At 42.7% G+C, this 20,569-nt stretch overlaps 1 protein-coding gene across 2 annotated transcripts in view; it reads left to right on the top strand.

Moving 5' to 3' along the window:
* The window catches only part of ddo (D-aspartate oxidase), a 62,741-nt gene that overhangs the window by 24,807 nt on the left and 17,365 nt on the right, over positions 1–20,569 (top strand). For both annotated transcript variants that reach the window (XM_073055904.1, XM_073055905.1), the window contains one exon: positions 4,966–5,142. In XM_073055904.1, the coding sequence (XP_072912005.1) occupies positions 4,966–5,142 (177 nt within the window). The remainder of the gene's footprint in view (positions 1–4,965; positions 5,143–20,569) is intronic.

Below are 20,569 nucleotides of genomic sequence, written 5' to 3'. Positions count from 1 at the left end.
GGGCATGCTACGTTGGTGACCGGAAGTGTGGCAACACTGGCAGGTTGTGGACTGTGTTGGTTGTTGACGCAAATGATGCATTTCAATGTATGTGTGGGCAAAGCAAGCCTGTCTTTAAATGACTGTGCAAACTGCATGAAATCTCTAGCAGTGTCTTTTCAAAAAGAGAGTTTTTGCATTTAAACAGCATTCTTCACGCCTCACAGTGAGCAAACTATTTTTAACATGCTAGTCGCTCCGGTGTTGTGAAGAGGTAGGTTTGTTCTTCTTCTCCCCCGTTCACCTTGCAAGCAGCAGGCTACAACAGCGATTGCTAGCTGCATTGTAGATCTCCAACAAGCAGACACACTGCCATCTACTGCATGGAGCGTAGACACAAGAGATCCCGTAGATTCTGGGAATCTTGAGCAACTCACGCAATTCTGGTGAAGGGTCTCGGCTGAAACGTTGACTGTTTATTCCGATGGTGCTGAACTTGCTGAGTTCCTCCAGTATTTTGTGTGGTTTTTTTTTTATACCATGGTGTGTATGTGGCAGTGTGACCTGTCAAGGCCCTGGGATGACCAGGTCACCCAGCGTGATCCCACAACTGGGAGGTTCCAACCTGGCAGCCTGGGGTGTTCTCTCTGCAAATGAAGAACATCAGGGATGGCCACAGTTAAGTAGGTAAAAGGAAGATGCCCCGTTTGTGGATCCGAAGAGAATCTGAGGCCATAAGCTTAAAATAAAATGAAAAGTGAAAAAACTTAGCAGATCACAGGAAAAAAAAAGTCGAAAGTAGAAGCAGGAGTAGGCACTCGACCCTTTGAGTCTTCTCTGATATTTAGTACATATGATCATGGCTGGTCATCCACATTCATACCTTGTTCCTGCCTTCAGCATTTAGGACTGTATCCAACTCCTCCTCCAATAAATTTCCTGATCTGGCTTTAACTGCCTTCTCTGGTAGAGAATCCTACAGGTTCACATCTCTCCTAGTGAAGAACTTTCTCCTCATCAGATTCTATCTCTACATCTTGGATGCTCCTCACCATCAGGACCGCCCTTTCTACATCTAGTCTGCCCCATCCCATTAAAAGCTTCAATGCCGTCTCTTTTCGTCTTTTAAACTTGCAGATATAAACTCAGTTGTCCCAGTCTCTCTCTATGCAGCAGACCTGAATTCTGGCGATGTTTGGTGGTCCTATGCCCCACTCCTTCCACAGCAAGAACATCCTCCTTCAGGTTAGGAGACCAAAGACCCAAACAAGATCAGGCAGCATTTTGTTTGTTATTTCAAGAGGACACAAGTTTAGGATGTGGGGGCTATGGAACGGGTGCAGAAGAGGTCTACTGGGATGCTGGATTAGAGAGTTCAGGCTGTTTTCTCTGGAATCAGGATCAGGTTTCATATCACTGGCGTATGTCATAAAACTTGTTACCTCAATGGCAGCAGTACAGCTGCCTCTCGGTTTAGGTGGACAGGCTCCGAAACTCCTCTGCTCTGACTTCTCTCCGCTTCACACGCCGACTCCAACTCGACCATGTCTCGACTTCACTCCGACCACTTCCCCTCGAACACGCCTGGCATCACATCTGCATGCCTCGACCCTCGAGTCAGCCTCAATTTCGCTCGCCTCTTTGTTGTTTGTGGGTAATCATTCACCAAACTTTTCTACAGAAGTAGTGTTAATAATGGAGTATTTAGTTGTATCTCTTGTTTGTGAACCACCAGCAAGCTGACGCGCATCTTCAGTAGCGCCATCTTAGACTAGAAGTGTTGGAGCTGTCCTCATGACCTTTGACGGCAGTTAGAAAGGATAGGACAAGAGCTGCAGGCCAGTCAGACTTCAGCAGTGGGGAGGTTACTGGAGGGAGTGCTGAGGGACACGAGTTACCAGCAGTTGGATAGACCATCTGTTTTGGAGGAGAAAACTTGGCCTTTTGCATGGAAATCATGCTTGACAAGCCTTTTAGAGTTTTGAGGAGGTGACTGGAAAGGTAGGTGAGGGTAGAGCAGTGGTTTGTCTGTCTGGACTGTAACGAGGCCTTTGATAAGCTCTCGTCTGGCCTTGAAGGTGAGGTCGGATGGAATCCAGGAAGAGCTGGTTGGGTACATTCACCACTGGCTCACCGATAGGAAACAGAGGGTGGCCTTGGAATGGGGGCTGGTGACATGATGTTCTGTGGGGGTTGGTGTTGGGCCAATTCATTATTTATATAATTTATCGTTTATATAAATTATTTATTAAATTTATGTTTGGTTGAGTGAACTCAGCCTTTTCTCCTTGGAGCGACGGAGGATGAGAGGTGACCCGATAGAGGTGTATAAGATGATGAGGGGCATTGATCATGTGGATAATCAGAGGCTTTTCCCCAGGGCTGAAATGGCTAGCACGAGAGGGCACAGTTTTTAAGGTGCTTGGAAGTAGGTACAGAGGAGATATCAGGAGTAAGTTTTTCTATGCAGAGAGTGGTGAATGTGTGGAATGGGCTGCCGGCGACGGTGGTGGAGGCGGATACGATAGGGTCTTTTAAGAGACTCCTGGACAGGCACATGGAGCTCAGGAGAAGAGAGCTATGGGTAACCCTAGGTAATTTCTAAGGTAAGGACGTGTTCGGCACAGCTTTGTGGGCCGAAGGGCCTGTATTGTGCTGTAGGTTTTCTATGTTTCTTCTATGTTAAATTATTCATTATTTATATAAATGATTTGGATGCAAATGTAGAAGGTAATCAGCAGGTTTGCAGATGACACGAAATTATGAGGTGCTATTGATTCAGAAAGGTTTTTGTAGATTACTCTGGGAGTGGATCAGTTAGGGAAGTGGGTTAAGGAGCGGCAAATGGATTTCAATCTAGTTAAGTGTTGGGTGAGAGGAAACATAGAAAAACTACGGCACAATACAACAGCTTCTTCCCCTCTGCCATGGGATCTCTGAATGGTCCATGGACAACGAACACCACTTTGTTAGTCCTTTTATTCTGCACTATTGAGTTTGCTAATTCAGAGATCTGTCCCTGCACTGTACTGATGCAGCAACATAACACACTTTACATCAAATGCCAGTAACAATCTGATTCTGATGCAGTTTGGAAAGTCAGATCAGTGTAGGATTTGTGCTGCGAATGGTGGGGAACTTGAGAGTGTAAAGAGACAGAGGGATTTGGGAGTGCAAGTGCATAGCTTGTTGAAAGTGGGGTGACAGGTAGGCAGGATGGTGGAACAGTGACCTTCATCAGTCAGAACATCGAGCGTAGGAATTGGAACATTGGTGAGGTTGCACTTGGAGAACTATGTACAGTTTTGTTTGCCCTGTTATAAGACCATAAGACATAGGAGCAGAATTAGGCCATTTGGCCCATCGAGTCTACTCTGCCATTTTATCATGGCTGATCCATTTTCCCTCTCGGCCCCGATCTCCTGTCTTCACCCGGTATCTATTCATGCTCCATCTAATCAAGAATCTATCAACCTCTGCCTTAAATATACGTAAAGACTTGGCCTCCACAGACACCTGTGGCAATGAATTCCACAGAGTCACCACTTCCTGGCTGAACAGAGTCCTCCTCATCTCTGTTCTAAACGGACACCCCTCTATTTTGAGACTGTATCCCCGGTCTCGGTTTATGGGAAAGATGTGGTTAATCTGGAAAGAGTTCAGAAAAGATCTATGAGGATGTTGCCAGGACAAGAGAGCCTGAATTATAGGGAGAGGTTGGTTGGGCTAAGTCTTTATTCCTTGGAATGTTTATATTTAAATAAAAAGAGAGAGGGGTGACCTTTATAGATCATATAAATTTATGAGAGGCGTAGATTAAGTGGATGGTAACAGTCTTTTCCTCAGGATAGAGGAATCTTAAACTAAGGGGCACAGTTTTAGAATGAGAGGGGAAAAGCGATCTAGGGGGCAAGTTTTCCATGTGTTAAGTGGTGAGGATATGGTATGAGCTGCCAGAAGTGGTTGAGGCTGGTTCCAGCAGTCTCCTTTAAGCAGCACTTAGGTAGGTTCATGAAAGGGCGGATCCTAGAGGGATAAGGGCCAAACGCAGGAAAGCGAAACAGGCTGGGTGAGCACCATAGTCAACATGGACTCTCTGGGCTCCCTTATGTGTTGGTCTATGACTCGGACTCGAAAATGCTGGAATTACTCACCAGCTTGCGCAGCCCCTGTCTTTTGGGGGAGGGGGAGAGATAAGTACTTGGTTCAAAGATTTTTTTTCATCAAAAATCTTTAAAGAAGACAGTGCTGATGTTTGTGACCCGGACTAGGTGTGGCCTGCTGAATCCTGCTGCCAATATGCATCACCGAAAATTCAAGTTAATCCTCCAAATATTGGCGTCTGAATGCAGTCAAGGTTTTATTTTGAAAGTATGTATGTGCTAGATATATGGTACTGGTATTTGAAGAGTTTAGAACTGGGTTCTACGTTGTAGGCCATTTGATGTGCCAAATGGCCCTGCCAAGAAAAGCTATGATCTACGCACCATCGTGTATCAGAATGTAGTGTAGAACCATCTCCATCTGAACTAAGGAATCTAGGATAAGATGATCACAGAAAGACAGACGATTCAGCATCAACTTGGACTAATTGAACAGAAGATCACCAAGCAACAAGGAAAGAGAAGGGAGAGGGACTGGAATTTTTTTTTTCCCCCCCGAGGGGCCTTTCTCTGTAACACAGTACAATTCTTATACTGTGTTATGAAAACTTACCAATTTAAAAGCAAGATTAAGGCAAAGGGACAGAGTCCAAACTAATTCAACCTAAGGCTTGTGGGTCCAATACTCAAGCTACAGTTACATACCTGTGCTGAAAATATCCCAAAAGCAGGACAAAATTTGAAACCAGTCACAAACTATCAGGACAGGCAATTAAAGCTTGATTAAGTTTTTAAGACGGCTAATAACGTGGCATGGTGCCCTAGACTAAGAGTGAATACATGTGATGTATAATTAAAAGTTCTACTTTCTTTACCTTTCAAGGTGGGAGCTTTTTAAGGAGCCTCCTGAGGAAAGGATGCCGTTTTGGTCTGATATTGTGTTGGCGTTTCGTGTTATGAATGATTCGGAGCTGAAGAGGTTTCCACAGGCCACGTTTGGTTGGGCGTATACCACTCTGCAGTGTGAAGGTACTCAGTACCTACCTTGGTTGTGGAAAAGGTAAGTCTTTCAACACCCGTAGAGAGGAACCCTACTCGATCGCAGAAGACGCAAGTCTGTCAATACAGATACAGAGAAACCCTGTATTTCTCTTTTGAAGTTTCGATGGTGTAATGAAAGTTGTCACTTAAGGGTCACGCATGATGATGAATGTACGATCATCGAGAGGGAGAGAAAAGGCATCGAACGAGTGTATCTAACCGCATCTCTTGCATTTGCTAAGCATGTTTAGATTCAGACTTTTTTTTCCCCTGAGTGCCGGAATCTGTGATGCTTCTCATCACATTAGTGAAAAGTCACTACTGTGATAAATTCCACTAAATTTCTTAATCGTTGTTGCCCAACTGTGCCATCGTCAACAGACTATGCAAAGTAATACAGCACTTTGGACCTCTTTGTGACCATCGGACATGGGTAGTTTCTTTATTAACGAGCGAAGAATGGTCTCAAGAGCCATCGACTGTACATTTTCAACGGCCTGCTGTCTGTCCTTGACCTGGTTGCATGGATAATTCAGGCTGAAAGGTCTTCTTTGTTCCATAACTCTGTGACCGCAGGGAATCGCTGCCACCTTCATCACCAGGTTAAATGTGTCATCTTCATCTTGAGACAGGAGTAGCAGTGAGTCCTCACGACATGAGGAGTGCAAATGACATGATTTGGTACTTCTTTTCTTGATTAGGCATATAAACCATTCAGTTTTCAGTACCCCAGTCTTCGAGTTTCCAAATTGGTGCATGAGACAGTCAGACTGTATTGGATTTGACAGATTAAATCACAAAGAAACCTGCTGCCTAGTGGCACATTGAGGGCTCATCAATGTATGACAATTTTAGAACCCCTTTTGAACTGTAGTACCTTGTCAAAGTCGGAATTCTAAAGTTGGCCCAATAATTTTGAAGACTTGCAGTGAAGCACTAGTGTCATCTTAACAAACCCATGCGTTAATTTCATCTGGCAGCTAGCTCGTAGCCTATCAGCAGTGACGTCGTTAGTCGAGGCTTGTTTGCAGTCGACGCCCCCAGTGTGTGTTTCTCTTTATCTGAAACAGTACCTGAAATTCCCGTGCTTAGTTACTCGTAAAGCTCATTCCCGTTTAGTGATTTGGGTCCAGACTCTACACCACTGTGCCACCCAAGAATATTCATTCCCCACCTGGTCAGCGGACGTGGGCCAGGGATTCCAGGGGGTCAGTGCGGGTGTTGTATTTCTTCTCTATCCGTCTGACAGAGCTTGGAATGGTGTTCGAGGAGGCCGGTGTCAGCAATGCAAACATCAGCTGCATAATGATGTCAACTAGGTTCTCGATGCTGAGGATGTTAGCCTGGGGGTAATTAGTAATTGGTTTATTACTGTCATGTGTACTGAGATACAGGGAAAAACTTTTGTATGCCATACAATACACAAGTATGTTATGGTAGTGTAAACATAGTGTTACAGTTGCAGAGAACGTGCAGGTAGGGTTAAGGGGCGAGGGCTACAATGAAATAGACTGAGTAATCTGCTGTACTGTACAAGACGTCTATTCAAGAGTCTTACAACAGTGGGACAGAAGTGGTCCTTGCTCCTGATGGTACATTAGAGAGCTGCAACTGTAAACATGACATGGCCATCTTGAAGAGTGTGGATTAACTGCCTGGCACCTTGGACCACATTCAGTTCAGATCCATGCAGTGACTGTGACAGCCTGGGTTATAGCTGTGTCCGCTACTACCAAGAAATCTGCACCCATGGAAGACTTGGCCAAATCCGCATTAACCCCCGCCCCCCCGCCAAGACAATGCAAGCCAGTCCCCGAGATGGAAAGACACTGCTCTTGGTATCTTCTGGATGTGTTGGTATCCTGAACAGTGCATGGCAAACTGCTCGATCCACTCATCTACCCTAGGCCGCCAGACAAAGCCTCAAGCCAATGTTTTTATCTTAACCACCCCTAGATGACCAGCACAGGGCTCCTCCACTCTCTAGTTCTCAGCTTGGATGGTACAATAACTCTCAGTCCCCAGAGAAGGCAAGCCCCAACAAGGGCAAGTTCATCCCAGCGCTGGTAAAAATGAGGTGGGGGGGTGGGGGGGGACTGGATTTTCTGCCGCTCATTCCAGCCATTTTGGTTTGCTATGTAGATCTGAGACATTGTGAGGTCTTTTCTGGTTTCTTTTGGATCATCTCTGCCATAACAGGGAGAAGTTTGATTTGCGTTGGGGAGAGTGCGTCAGGAGGAGTACCCTCCTTAGTAAATTTTTCAGTTATTTCGAGGTTAATGGGACAATCCATCAGCATTTCCATAATTAATTATCCTTTTGAATTCCATTTTGTAATTGTGACCTCCAAGAAACGGAGTCCATCTCTGCACTTGTGCTGCCGCTGTTAGTGGAGCGCCCTTCTGTGGATTGAAAATGGACACTGATGGTTGATGATCGGTAATGAGGGCAAACCCTCTCCCATACAAGTACTGGCTGAAACACTTTACACCTCAAACTGGACTCAAGGCCTCTCTTTCAATCCGTGTGTAATGTTTCTCTGCATCGGTAGGGAATGTGTTACAAAGGCGATGGGGTGTTTATTTCCACCACTCGTAACGTGACGTGATTGCACCATTACCACAAGGTGAGACGTCACAGGCAAGCTGCACTGGACGATGTGGATCATAATTGTGTGAGTTCAGTCTCTAACATCACCATTTCCTTTGTCTTTTGGAAAACCACCTCACACAGCTTTGTCCGTTGCCATTTATTCCCGATATGTAGTAGTGAGTTCAAGAGGTAGGGTATCATAGCCAAGTTTAGCAGGAACCTATATAGTAATTGACCAGTCCTAAAAAGGACTGCAACTATGACACATCCTTTGACCTTGGGGCATCTACCACTGCTTGAATTTTCTCTGCACATTTGCGTAATCCTTGTGCGAAAATGGTGTGAACACAGCAAGTGATGCTTGGTTTAACAAATTCATACTTGTTGTTTCATGCTCTGAGCATGAAATAACCTTCTAATCTTTTTGAGATCCTCACTGTCTTGAGATTTTGGAGATGTTCCTTGTCAGCCAGGTAACGCTGACTACCTGGACAGCCTTGCAGCACCTGTCCGTAGCTTTCTGCCAGATCCAAAAGTAAACCTATTATAGTGATAAAGCTCGTGGTGTTTATGGTGAGAAAGACTTTGGACTTTTCTTCCATCTCCACCTGTAGGTAGCCCTCAGCTAATTCCACTTTGCTGAAGTGTTTTCCTCCAGAAATATTTGCAAAGATATCCTCTATCCTGGGCAGAGGGTATTGAGCTACTTTCAGTACTGGTTAGATGATGACCTTAAAATCACCACAGACCCTAACAGACCAATTCTTGGTCTGAGACCATTGGCATAGCTCATGGGCTCCACTCAATCTCGGAAAGAATTTCTTCAGCCACTGGCTACTGTTACGAACCCCGTAACTGGGTCACTTACCAGCAAAGATAGAGAGGTCCGCTGAAGTCTGATGGTACTATTTTTAAACGTTTTTATTTATAAAGGGGCACAAAGGTAAGGTTAATACAATAATTCAGATAATATACGCCATCAATACTCAATCTAAAGTGCGGGTATAGTAATAATCATCAATAAGAAGTAGCTCTATCGTTTTGTCTAGGGGTAAAAATATTGTCCGATGGAAATATAAAAGTCTCTCGAGTTCATGCAGGCTTTTAGCCTTTTGGGGACCGCTGGGTTTCACGTGTTGGAGAGAGAGAGAGATTTTGGTGAGAAGAGAAACTTGCCAGTCTTTTTGGACGCAAACCGTTGAATCGGGAACGTGGGTTCCCCGTTGTCAGTTCGAAGTCCTTTTCGGTGTTATCAGCCACTTGTTCCCCAGGCTAGGGGAAACGAACCACTCGTGGCTTCCGAATAGCTTCCCGTTATCACGGGAGCGATGAGCGATGGTGTCTCCTTCTGGTGCGTCGCTCGGGGACTGCCTCCTGCCGCCCCTCTTTTATCTTGACTTGCAGAGTTGTAGATGTCAATCAAGGTGGGGTGATACAATCCCCACCTCACATTGTCCGAGGGTGTGCACGTAGCCCTGATAGCTGGCACGTAGCATAGGGTCGCAATCCACAAAGGTGTCTCCAAGAAACAATGGTCAAAATCCGTTGCGTTGTCTTTCTGAGGATTCTCTCTCATTTCCTGGGTCCAAGACCTGAATTAATAGCGATCTTGCGATTCTCAGGAAGGAGGGGGCTGGGATCATAACACTACTTTATCATGGATGGTATAAGGAACCGGATGGGCTTTGAAAACCTTAGTTGTGGAATTTTCATTTAACATTATTTTACCCTTGATATGTTTGAGTTTTGCAATGCCATCACTGAACACAGCTGTGGCATCATCCTGTACCTTTCTTAATTCACTTTCAGTTGACTCTGTTCTCTCTTCCCTGTGCAGTCCATTTATTTTTGTGCGCCCAACAAGCTCTTTGTGGGTGTCCTACTTTGTTGCATGTTCTGCAAGTTTCACCTATAAACCTGCATTAGTCTGGTGTGTGAGAGTTCCGGCTGCAACTGTAACACAATTTGTTTGGTCAGGTAGGATTTTGTTTAGGCATTATAATTTTGTTCACGCTCACTTTCATTTCTGACTGCAACTCAATTGTGTCTCTGGCTGCTGTTTCTACTGATACAGCGATTACAATTGCTCTTTTCAATTTGAGTTGTGCTTCAGTAATGGCCAGTTTCTCTGATTGCTCTCTCGTAAGATTTGACAAAAACTAAATGATCTCTCAGTGCATCATTAAGCCCAACACTGATCTGACAATGCTTGGACAACATCTTCAAAGCAGCCACATAAGCTGAAATGGACTCTCCTTCCTTTTGATTTTGCTTATAAAACCTAAAGCATTCTGCAGTCAGCAATGGTTTTAGTTCTAAATGTTCCTGGATTACATTCATGATATCAGCAAAGCTCATTTCGGCTGGTTTGGTTGGATCAGTCAAACTTGTAAGCAAACTATGCTTATCGAGCTATTGCACTCGGTAACACCAGTTATTTTCATTGGCTATTTCATTTGCTTCAAAATACTGCTCAATTTGTTCAGTGTACATCATCCATTTATCTGTTGTGCAATTGAACACATCAGTCTTTTCAATGTAGCCAGCCATCTCTGCTTCTTTAATATTTATTATCATCATCGCTCGGTACTCACTGTTCATGAACCAATGAATGTTGTCTATTTTCTGCCTTTTTTAAAAAAAACTCTTAACATCTTTCATTCCCCTTCCAAAGTAAAGCAGTGCTTCGACAGGTAGATAGTCAGCTTGTAGGTTTTTATGCTTTGTAACTCCAGAAACGAATTGAAAGAAAAACACAGCTACCGGGGAAAATGTGTAGGTTTTCTTTAGTGAGGCACTTACATATAATGTGGCAGCATAATGATGTATGCCATTAATGTACGACTTGCAAAGAACCCATAAGGAATTATGTAAACAAAGAATGCTTAATCAAACAATATATTTACAATATTACTGAAATATTGAAAGGTTTCCAGTGCTCTTTCCAAGTATGAAGAAATCCATTGTGGGGTGGGCTATAATTTTTATGTTATTTGGCTGAAGCACTCTGTCTATGGAAGGATCAGTGATGCTACCTGGGGTAGAGCAAGACCAAGATGATTGGCAGATGTCAGTAAATCCACTAAATAACAAAACCCTCTTTGAGATGCACTCTGTACACGAACCGAGCCTTAAACTTTGGAAGCTTTCTAAAGGGGTCAGTCTGAGGCCAGCCAGATACAGTACTGTGCACGTGTCTTATAGCTATAATAAAAATAGGCTTTTTTGACACTGTTCAACAGAAAAAGACTCTTGCACGTCAAAGTGAAAACAGATCTCTACGAAGTGATCTAAGTTAATTACAAATGTAAACCACAAAATAACTAATTACTCACCCCTTTCAAGTCGGTTTTTACAGGCAATTACAGGCTTGAATTTGTGTGGATAGGTCTTGATCAGCTTTGCACCTCTGGATACTGCAAATTTTGCCCCATTCTTCTTTAGAAAACTGCTCAAGCTCTGTCAGATTGCATGAGGCTTATAAGTGAACGGCCCTTTTCAAGTCCAGCCACAAATTCTCAATTGGATTGAGGTCTGGACTCTGATTTGACCACTCCAGGACATTAACTTTGTTGTTTTTAAGCTTTTCCTGTGTATGCTTGACTTTATGCTTGGGGTCATTGTCTTGCTGGAAAATAGATCTCCCAAGTCGCAGTTCTCTTGCAGTCTGCATCAGGTTTTCCTCTTCCCCTGTATTTTGCTGCATTCATTTTACCTTCTATCCTCACAAGTGCTCCAGGGCCTGTTGCAGTGAAGCATCCCCACAGCATGATTTAGCCATCGCTATGCTTCATGCTAGGGATGGTGTGGTTTTGATGATGTGCGGTGTTCGGCTTACATCAAACATAGCATTTAGTCTGATGGTCAAAAAGTTCAATTTTGGCTTGATCAGACCATAGAACCTTCTTCCAGCTGACTTCATAGTCTCCCACATGTCTTCTGGCAAAGTCTAGCCGAGATTTCATGTGAGTTTTTTTTCTCCAGCAGTGGCTTTCTCTCCCATCAAGCTACGACCACTTGAGAAACAGTTATTGTACGCACAGTCTCTCCCATCTCAGCCACTGAAACTTGTAACTCCTCCAGAGTTGTCATAGGTCTCTTGGTGGCCTCCCTCACTAGTTTCTTCTTTCACAGTCACTCAGTTTTTGAGGACAGCCTGCTCTAGGCAGATTTATAGTTGTCCCATATTCTTTCTATTTCTTGATGATTGAATTAACAATACTCCAAGGGATATTCGGTGACTTGGAAATTTTCTTGTATCTTTCTCCTGATTTGTGTTTTTTGACAACGTATTTGCAGAGTTGTCTGGAGTGTTCTTCTGTCTTCACGGTGTAGTTTTTGCCAGGATACTGACTCACCAGCAGTTGGACCTTCCAGACACAGGTGTATTTTTACTACAATCAACTGAAACACCTTGACTGCACACAGGTGATCTCCATTTAACTAATTATGTGACTTCTGAAACCAATTGGCCGCACCAGTGATGATTAAAGGTGTATACTTATGTATTAAAGGTGAATACTTATACTATCAATTATTTTGTGTTTTACATTTGTAATTAATTTAGATCACTTTGTAGAGATCTGCTTTCACTTTGGCACAAAAGTGTCTTTCCCTGTTGATCAGTGTCAAAAAAGCCAAATTAAATCCACTGTGATTCAATGTTGTAAAACAATAAAGCATGAACACTCTGGGGGTGGGGGTTTGAATACTTTTTATCGGCAGTGTATATAGCTAGGGTGCCTAAGACTTTTGCACAGTACAATGCGGAGCGGAGAGTGAGTTTGTAAATCTGGCAGGAACAAAGGGCGTTGGTAATGGCAAGGGTGGAGCACTGCGGAAGGGGTATGGGACGGGTGGCCGAGAAGGAGTACCGGCAGCGGGGCTGGGGGTGGGGGGTGCAGGTGCAGACACACGCAGCCCTGGGGGCACCAGGTAAGGGGCTGTGTGTACACCTAAGACTTCTGCATAGTACTATATATTTTGAGATTTTTGATGTACAGTACAATTACTGTCATGGTGTTGTTGGAGTTTACCCCCACTGGGAAATTGCAAGGGAAGCGATACAAATGCTGAAGGAGATCACTGCAAAAATAAACACCTAAACTATATCATGGCTCCCGCAGCAGCAAGATAACCCCAAGGCTTCGTGTTAAGACTGAGCAGGAGATTCGCCACCTCGTAGCATATGGAGTAGGTCGCATTCCTAGCGGCTCTCTCTTTTAATATATTTTATATCCCACTAACAGATCCCTTTTAGTTTTGATGATTTACTACTTCTACTGAAGGATTTATTATTTTTACTGAAGGATTCACGACTCAATTACAATGGCCGATAAAAGTCGTTCTGGTATTGAATTGAGAAGCGGCAAGTCTTTCCCCGAAATGGAGCAAACGAAACAAACCAAGAAAACGGAGGAACCTGTTACACTAGCGGGAATATTTTCTTCAATACAAGACATGAAGTCGGAATTCGGATCGCTTAATATTAAAATTGATAAGTTGGCCGGTTCAAACGCGAAGCTCGAAAAAGCTATTTCTACGATTCAAGACTCTCTGGAAAACTTGGACTCTCAACTTCAAACACTTCAGTAGACTACAACCTGAATCGAGAGTGAGCATGATCTATTCAAGCAAACTATTAAAGATCAAGGAATGAAGATATCTTCGATGGAAAAGAAAATCAATGAAATTACCTCGGAACTATCTAAAACAAAGAAAAGAATGATTGATTTAGATAGTAGAGGGCGTCAGAGGAATCTGCGTATTCTGGGACTGCCTGAAAATACTGAAGCTGGCGATCTGTTAAAATTCTTTTCAGGTATGCTGTACTCACTTTTCAATGAGACCCTCGAAACTAGCCCCTTAATTGACAGAGCTCACAGAATTCCATTCTCTCGCTGTTCAGCCGAATTACGTCCTCGAGCAGTTGTACTTTCTTTGCATTATTATACAACTAAAGAAGCTATTATTCGAGAAGACAGAAAGAAACGGAAATTATTCTTCAATTCAACACAAATTCGTATAGTCGAAGATTATCGACATGAAATCTTTGCTGAAAGGAAGAAATATCGAGAAGTTATGAGTGAAATGTATAAATTAAATTTAAATCCCTCCCTTCACTTTCCAGCAAAGCTGATAATTTTTCCTGAAAAATCTCAATCATTGAGAATCTACTCTCCTCAGGAGGGATGGGAGTATATTAAAAACCATAAAGTTAAGCCTACTGAATAAAATATTAAAGTTACTCCGATTACTCAATAGGCAATTTTGAAGTATCTGCTGTATGAGTTGTTTATGGAGATTTTGAGTTAAGTACATGTTATACCTTTTCATTCTCTGGTAAGGGACGTGGTCGATTTAATTTCTTCCTTATCTTATTAATAATTAGTACATATATAACTGTCTTGTAGAGAACCTTTATAGTATTGTACTTTAGTGGTCTGTGTAGGACCTGTTGTGTATTAACCTTCTTATTTCTTTTATTTACTTCAATACTTATAGTTTTGTGTGTGTGTGTGTGTGTCTGTATATATATATATATACTCATTTACTTTTCTTTTTCGAGAGAAAGAATATTGTTTATAACATTATTTGCCCGGATTTATTCCTTCTTTTGAATATATGTTTAAGCTACTTTAGCTGATTCTAAGATGGCCGTTGTTGATTATGTTTTTATTAATGTTAGACATAACATTATAGTAGTTGAATTCTGTTTGTGCCTTTTATTATGGCTATTTTCCGTGGGATTTTTGCTTTTTTTTATTATATGGAGCTGCAAGATGGAGAACAGGGTCAAAGGTTATTGGTTAGCATGGGACCAGCCTATCGGTTCCTTCCTTTCTATCTATTGGTTGGTGGGAGGGGAGAGGGGTCTATTAAAGTAGGTTCTTTTCTTGATCGGGCAGTTCTTTTGATGGATTTCTCTTTCGTAAATGCATCACTCTTTCTGGTTGCACCCGCGCCTTTTGGTTTAATCTGTACTTGCGTAACATTTCTTTTATACAATATTAAACTCAATTTTAAACATGGATGTTAATAAAATCAATATAATATCTTGGAATTGGAACGGTGTCAATCATCCCATTAAGCGTAAAAAGATTTTTAAGAAATTAAAAACACTTAATGCTGATATTATTTTTGCGCAAGGAAATCATATACGAAAACAGGATGACGACAGGTTTTTTCGCTTTTGGAAAGGGCCCTTATTTCACTTGCTGTCGGATAGTAAAACAAGAGGCGTTTCTATATTTCTTAGCCCCAAAATCCCTTTTGTACACCTTAAGACTACTACTGATTCGATTGGAAGATATTTAATTGTTACTGTAAACCTTTTCAAAAACAATTAATAGCTATCATTTATAAACAGTTAATGAATGCTCACATGTCGCCTAATGATAGGGTTCAACGTACCTGGGAAGTAGAACTTCAACATTCACTTTCAGATAATCAATGGAGTAAAATTTATTACTTAGTCAATAATTCATCTATCTGCGCACGCCATATCTTAATTCAGTTTAAGATAGTACACAGGCCCATATGTCCAAAGATAAATTGGCGCATATTTTTCCGAATATAAGTCCTATTTGTGACAGATGTAACGCAGAAGTGGCTACTCTAACTCATATGTTTTGGTCATGTGTAAGTTTAAATAATTTTTGGAGGGATGCGTTTGGAATATTATCTAAAGTTATAGATATGGATGTTCAACCTAATCCACTTACAGCAATTTTTGGGATTATTCCAGAGGAAGCAAGCAAAGTGTCTGCTTCCGCCCAACATGTGATAGCTTTTTCAACTTTACTAGCTAGGAGAGCTATTTTGCTACATTGGAAAGAATCTACTGTTCTCTATTGGCTCTCCTCCATTATGTCTTGTCTAAGCTTGGAGAAAATTAGAAGCCGGACATTTGATACATCCTTTAATTTTGAACAAGTCTGGCGACCTTTTATTCAATATTTTCACATGATTTAATTTATTTTTAGTTATTTATTTTTTCCAATTTATTTTTCTTTATTCTCTTTGGCGAAAATCCTTATCCATGAAGGTTCGGAGATGACTGGAAGGATGTGTTTTTTTTTTCCTCTCTCTGTTTTTTCGAATTTTATCCTCAATTGGACTGCCCAATCTTTCTTTTTCTTTTCTTTTTCTTTCCTTTTTTTCTCTTTCTTTTTTTTTGTTTTTTGTTTCAGTTTAGTTAGTGGGTTTTTTTTTCCTTATCAAAAAAATTAAAAAAGGAAAAAAAAGACTGAGCAAAGATTTCAAAAGAAATTGATCACAAGAAGTCTGCTTATGTCACGTTTACTTGAGGTGATTGTTGTACATGACTGATGCTTTCATCTAGTAAATCTCCATTAAATAAATATAGTTTGTTCATGGCCACATTTCTCTAGGTAATGGGAATCCCTGATCTAAACCAACCTGGGGTCCACAGACCTCTTGGTTAATGGTCAGGGTCCCCGGCACAAAAATGGTTGAGAACCCCTGGTTGAGATGGAGTAGCTGACCAGAGGGTGGAAAAAGTGTATTAATGCTGATCTGGACTCTATATACAAATGAGTTGCTGGACTTAATTAGTTGATGCTCTTAAATAATAACAGCTAATACTGTAGCTGATGCCTTGAGGAATTGAGTTTTCCAAATGTCCAATTTGTTCCAATTATGATGTTTGAAAATTGTAAGCATTTTTATATAATTAAGAATTGATACAGTTAGATTTTCTGGGAAGAATTCTGTCTTTAATAAATCATAATGTTCCCAATGTTTCTATATTTCTAAATTTCTTTGATTTAGAGGAGGCCAACTCTGTCAGCCTACAGAGCAGTCCCACACCCCACTAATTTTCCCTGTAAGTTATATTTACATTATTTGTAAATACTTCCCCCAGATTCTATGGTTCAGATACTTACTAGGAGCAATTCACAGTGAACAATTGACCTACCAAGCTACGCGTCTTTAAGCTGTGGGAGGAAACCAGAGCGCACAGGGGAAACACACAGTGAATGAGCAAACTCCCCCCCGGATGTCAGCAGCAGGTTAGGATTGAGCCCAGGTTGTGAAGGAACAGCTGTACTCCCCGCACCATTGTCTTAGGGAAAACATGACTGGCAATTCGACAGAAAGCTGGTGCTGTTTCTGAGCAGTCAGGTTAAATCACAAAGACACATGTCAATTTCTGGGAAGAAACTCCTTGCTTCCTGTTTATGGATGCCATAAAATATCTTGAGTTCATTAGTTTCTGTGGCTAACTGGGGCCATAAAAAGTAAATGAAATCTTTAGATGCTGCACATCAATGAGTGATTTGTATCCTAAGCTGTGCGCTAAAATCATAAATTTTTAATTAAACTTTCCTTTTCTAACAAATCTTGATTCTGATGGTTATTTTGGATGAGTTGAAATGCGAAGTGAAGTGTGAAGATTTCAGCAGCTCACTGCTGAGGGCTGGTAACTCATAAAACTCAGAAATAAATGACATTCATTGCTGAATTAAGAAGTTTGATTGCAGTGACAGGCTTGATTTTAAAAACGACTATTTAATGGTTCTGCTGAAGAAAGAGGCACAACATCCTGAAAATGGTGTGGGTGGGGGGGGTGGGTGGGTTACTACTGAAGACTCACATTTTGTGGAATTACATGGCTATGGTGAGGCTTTGCAGTCCGGAGTCGGTGAGCAGACTGATCTTGGACTTGATCAGCGAATGGACTTCGGGTCGATGGACTCAACTGGGTTTGGAATGCTGTGCTTGCTTCTGTTGTTTGCATGGTTTGTGTTTTTTTTCCTGTTTTGCTGCAGATTGGTCTATTTTTTTTAAAAATTGGGTTCTTTTGGGTTTCTTGCTTTATGGCTGCCTGTAAGCAGAAGAATCTCCAAGGCTGTATCATTTATACATACTTTGATAATAAATATACTTGGAATCTGAATCTTCGTGTATTTGCAGTGCCACTCTTCTGCCACTTGGTGTCGCACTCGTGCCTCACTAATGGCAAAGACACACAAACCATCCAAACACCAGGAAATCTGCAAGATGCTGGAAATTTAAACAGCAACACACACTCAAAATGCTGGTGGAACACAGCAGGCCAGGCAGCATCTATAGGGAGAAGTACAGTCGGCGTTTCGGGCCGAGACCCTTCACAGAGGTTAGGACTGAATACAGGCCGCTGGCACTGTGAGGCAGTAGCTCTACCAGCTGTGCCACTGTGCTGCCCCAATGGGTGCAAACAACGTTTGGCAGTGGTGCTGCTGAACCACTCACATGACCAAGAACTGTAGCTAATTTCTGAATGTATTTAACATACCAGCATACTTGTGCCAGCTCTCCATCACTGCCGTTTTAAACAAATATAATTTTGTCAAGATATTGCACAGTTTGTTAACCAGAGGGAGAGGGTCAGCCATGATATAACTGGTGATCGAGCAGACTTGGGGGATTATGTGGACTTCTCTCACTTGTTACTTTGAGCCTCGTGTAATCGGTATCTTTGGACAAGAGTTTATCAGGTAATACTACTTGGGCAGTCGGTAGTCCTCCAAGTGAGGACTAATACTGTGTCCCACTAATACTGCAAGTGCTCTAATACTTGCAGTCCATCATCTGAATTCAAGTGTAGTACCAGGTCACAGTGCATCTTTACTTGTCTCGTTGACACAACTTTACTTGTTGAATAGTTCCTGGGTGGACAAGTGGTTGTGGTGTTGAGTGGGCAGCACAATGGTGAACAAATAGATCCGATGCCTCACAGTTCCATCCTGATCTCCTGCTCGGCCGGGGTGAAGTTTGCACGTTTTCCCTGGGAACACATGGGTTTCGTCTAGGTGCTAAGGTTTCCTGCACATCCCTAAAGATGTCCAGGCTGGCACTATAATTGACCACTGTAAATCATCCCAAGTGTGTAGGTGAGGGGTCGAAGGTTTGGGGCTGGAAGAAAGCGATGAGGAGATGGGAACATGCGTCCCAGGGGAAATCAGTGGGAGAACGGAATTGCTCTGGGAGCTGGCGTTTAAGAAGATGGGTTGAAATGGCTTTCTTCCAACTCTTAAGGAAATAGTGAAATGAAAGAAATATATCAGTTTCTTCCTGAGCCTTTCCCACAGAGGAAACGATGACCTACTTCCACTGGCCAACGAGCTCGGTGTGGGATTTGTAGCCCCCAAGCGGGTGGGGCAGCAGATACTTTGTGGGGATAGTGGAGAAAATCCTGTATACATGGATGTACAGTGGAGATTGGTCCCGTCATGGTCTGGTATGGAAGCACCAATGCCCAAGACCGGAAAAGCCTGCAAAAGTTCAAAGTAAATTTATTATCAATGTACATATACGTCACCATATACAACGCTGAGATTCATTTTCTTGCGGGCATACTCAATAAATCCAATAATCATAATAGAATCGATGAAAGACCACTCCAACAGGGTGGACAACCAGTGTGTAAAAGACAACAAGCTGCAAATTCAAAAAGGAAGAAGAAATGAGAATAATAAATAAATAAGCAGTAAATATTGTGAACGTGAGGCGAAGTGTCCATGAAAGTGAGACCATAGTTCAGTGATGGGGCAAGTGAAGTTATCCCCTCTGGTTCAGGAGCCTGATGGTTGAGGGGTAATAACAGTTCCTGGACCTGGTAGTATCAGAATCAGAATCAGAATCGGAATCGGACTTTAATCGCCAAGTACCTATGCACATACAAGGAATTTACTTCCGGCAGATGTTGTCTCTCTGCTCATAACAATAATAATGATAAATATAAATGAAAATATAGATTATACATACAGGTAGTGCAATCCAAGTAATAGTTAGCCGACAGTTAACCGGCAGTTAACTGTTCAGCAAAGTGACCGCAGTAGGGAAAAAACTTCTCCAGTGCCTATTAGTCTTAGTCTGGAGGGATCTGAAGCACTTACCAGACGGAAGCAGATCAAACAGTCCGTGCGCAGGATGGAAGGAGTCCTTTATGATGTTCCCCACCCTCTTCTTCAACCTGGAAGAGGACAGGTCCACAATAGAGGGCAGGGAGGCTCCAATAATGCGCTCGGCAGTCCTCACTGTGCGAGTCCTGAGGCTCCTGTACCACCTTCCCGATGGCAGTAGTGAGGAGAGAGTATTACGTGCGTGGTGGGGGTCCAATGACGGATGCTGCTTTCCTGCAACCACGCTCCATGTCGATGTGCTCAGCCGTGGGGATGGCTCTACCCGTGACGGACTGGGCGTTGGTCCTTCCGTACCGGGCTGTGACGCAGCCAGTCGGTGTACTTTCCACCGCACATCTATAGAAGCTTGTCAAAGTTTGAGATGTCGTGCCAAATCTTTGCAAACTTCTAAGGAAGCAGAGGTGCTGCGGGTCTTTCTTCAGAATGGCACTTACACCTTGGGCCCAGGACAGGTCCTCCGAAATCACAACGCCAGGGAATTTAAATTGCTGACCCTCTCCACCTCTGATTTCCCCAGTGAGGACCGGCCCATAGACTTCAGCTTTCTTCTTCCTGAAGTCAATAACCAGCTCCTTGATCTTACTGACATTCAATAAGAGTTGTTGTGGCACCACTCAGATAGATTTTCAATCTTCCTACTATACGCTGATCCGTCACCACCTTTGATGTGGCCGGCGACAGTGGTGTTGCCAGCAAACTGAACTATGGCGTTGAAGGTGTGATTAGCCGCACTGTCTTAAGTATAAAGCAGGTAGTGGACACGTGGCAGTCCATCCCCATCACGGAGCACATCTACAGGGAGCACTGCCATAAGAAAGTACCCATCATTAAAGACCTCCACCATCCAGGCCATGCTCTCTTCTCGCTGCTGCCATCAGGAAGGGGGTACAGGAGCCTTGGGCCCCACGCTACCAGGTTCAGGCA

This window comes from Hemitrygon akajei, chromosome 9, assembly GCF_048418815.1.
Source record: "Hemitrygon akajei chromosome 9, sHemAka1.3, whole genome shotgun sequence".
In the NCBI taxonomy this organism is placed as follows: Eukaryota; Metazoa; Chordata; class Chondrichthyes; order Myliobatiformes; family Dasyatidae; genus Hemitrygon; species Hemitrygon akajei.
Note: the sequence above shows the minus strand (reverse complement) of the source record. Positions and strands in the feature narration are given on the sequence as shown.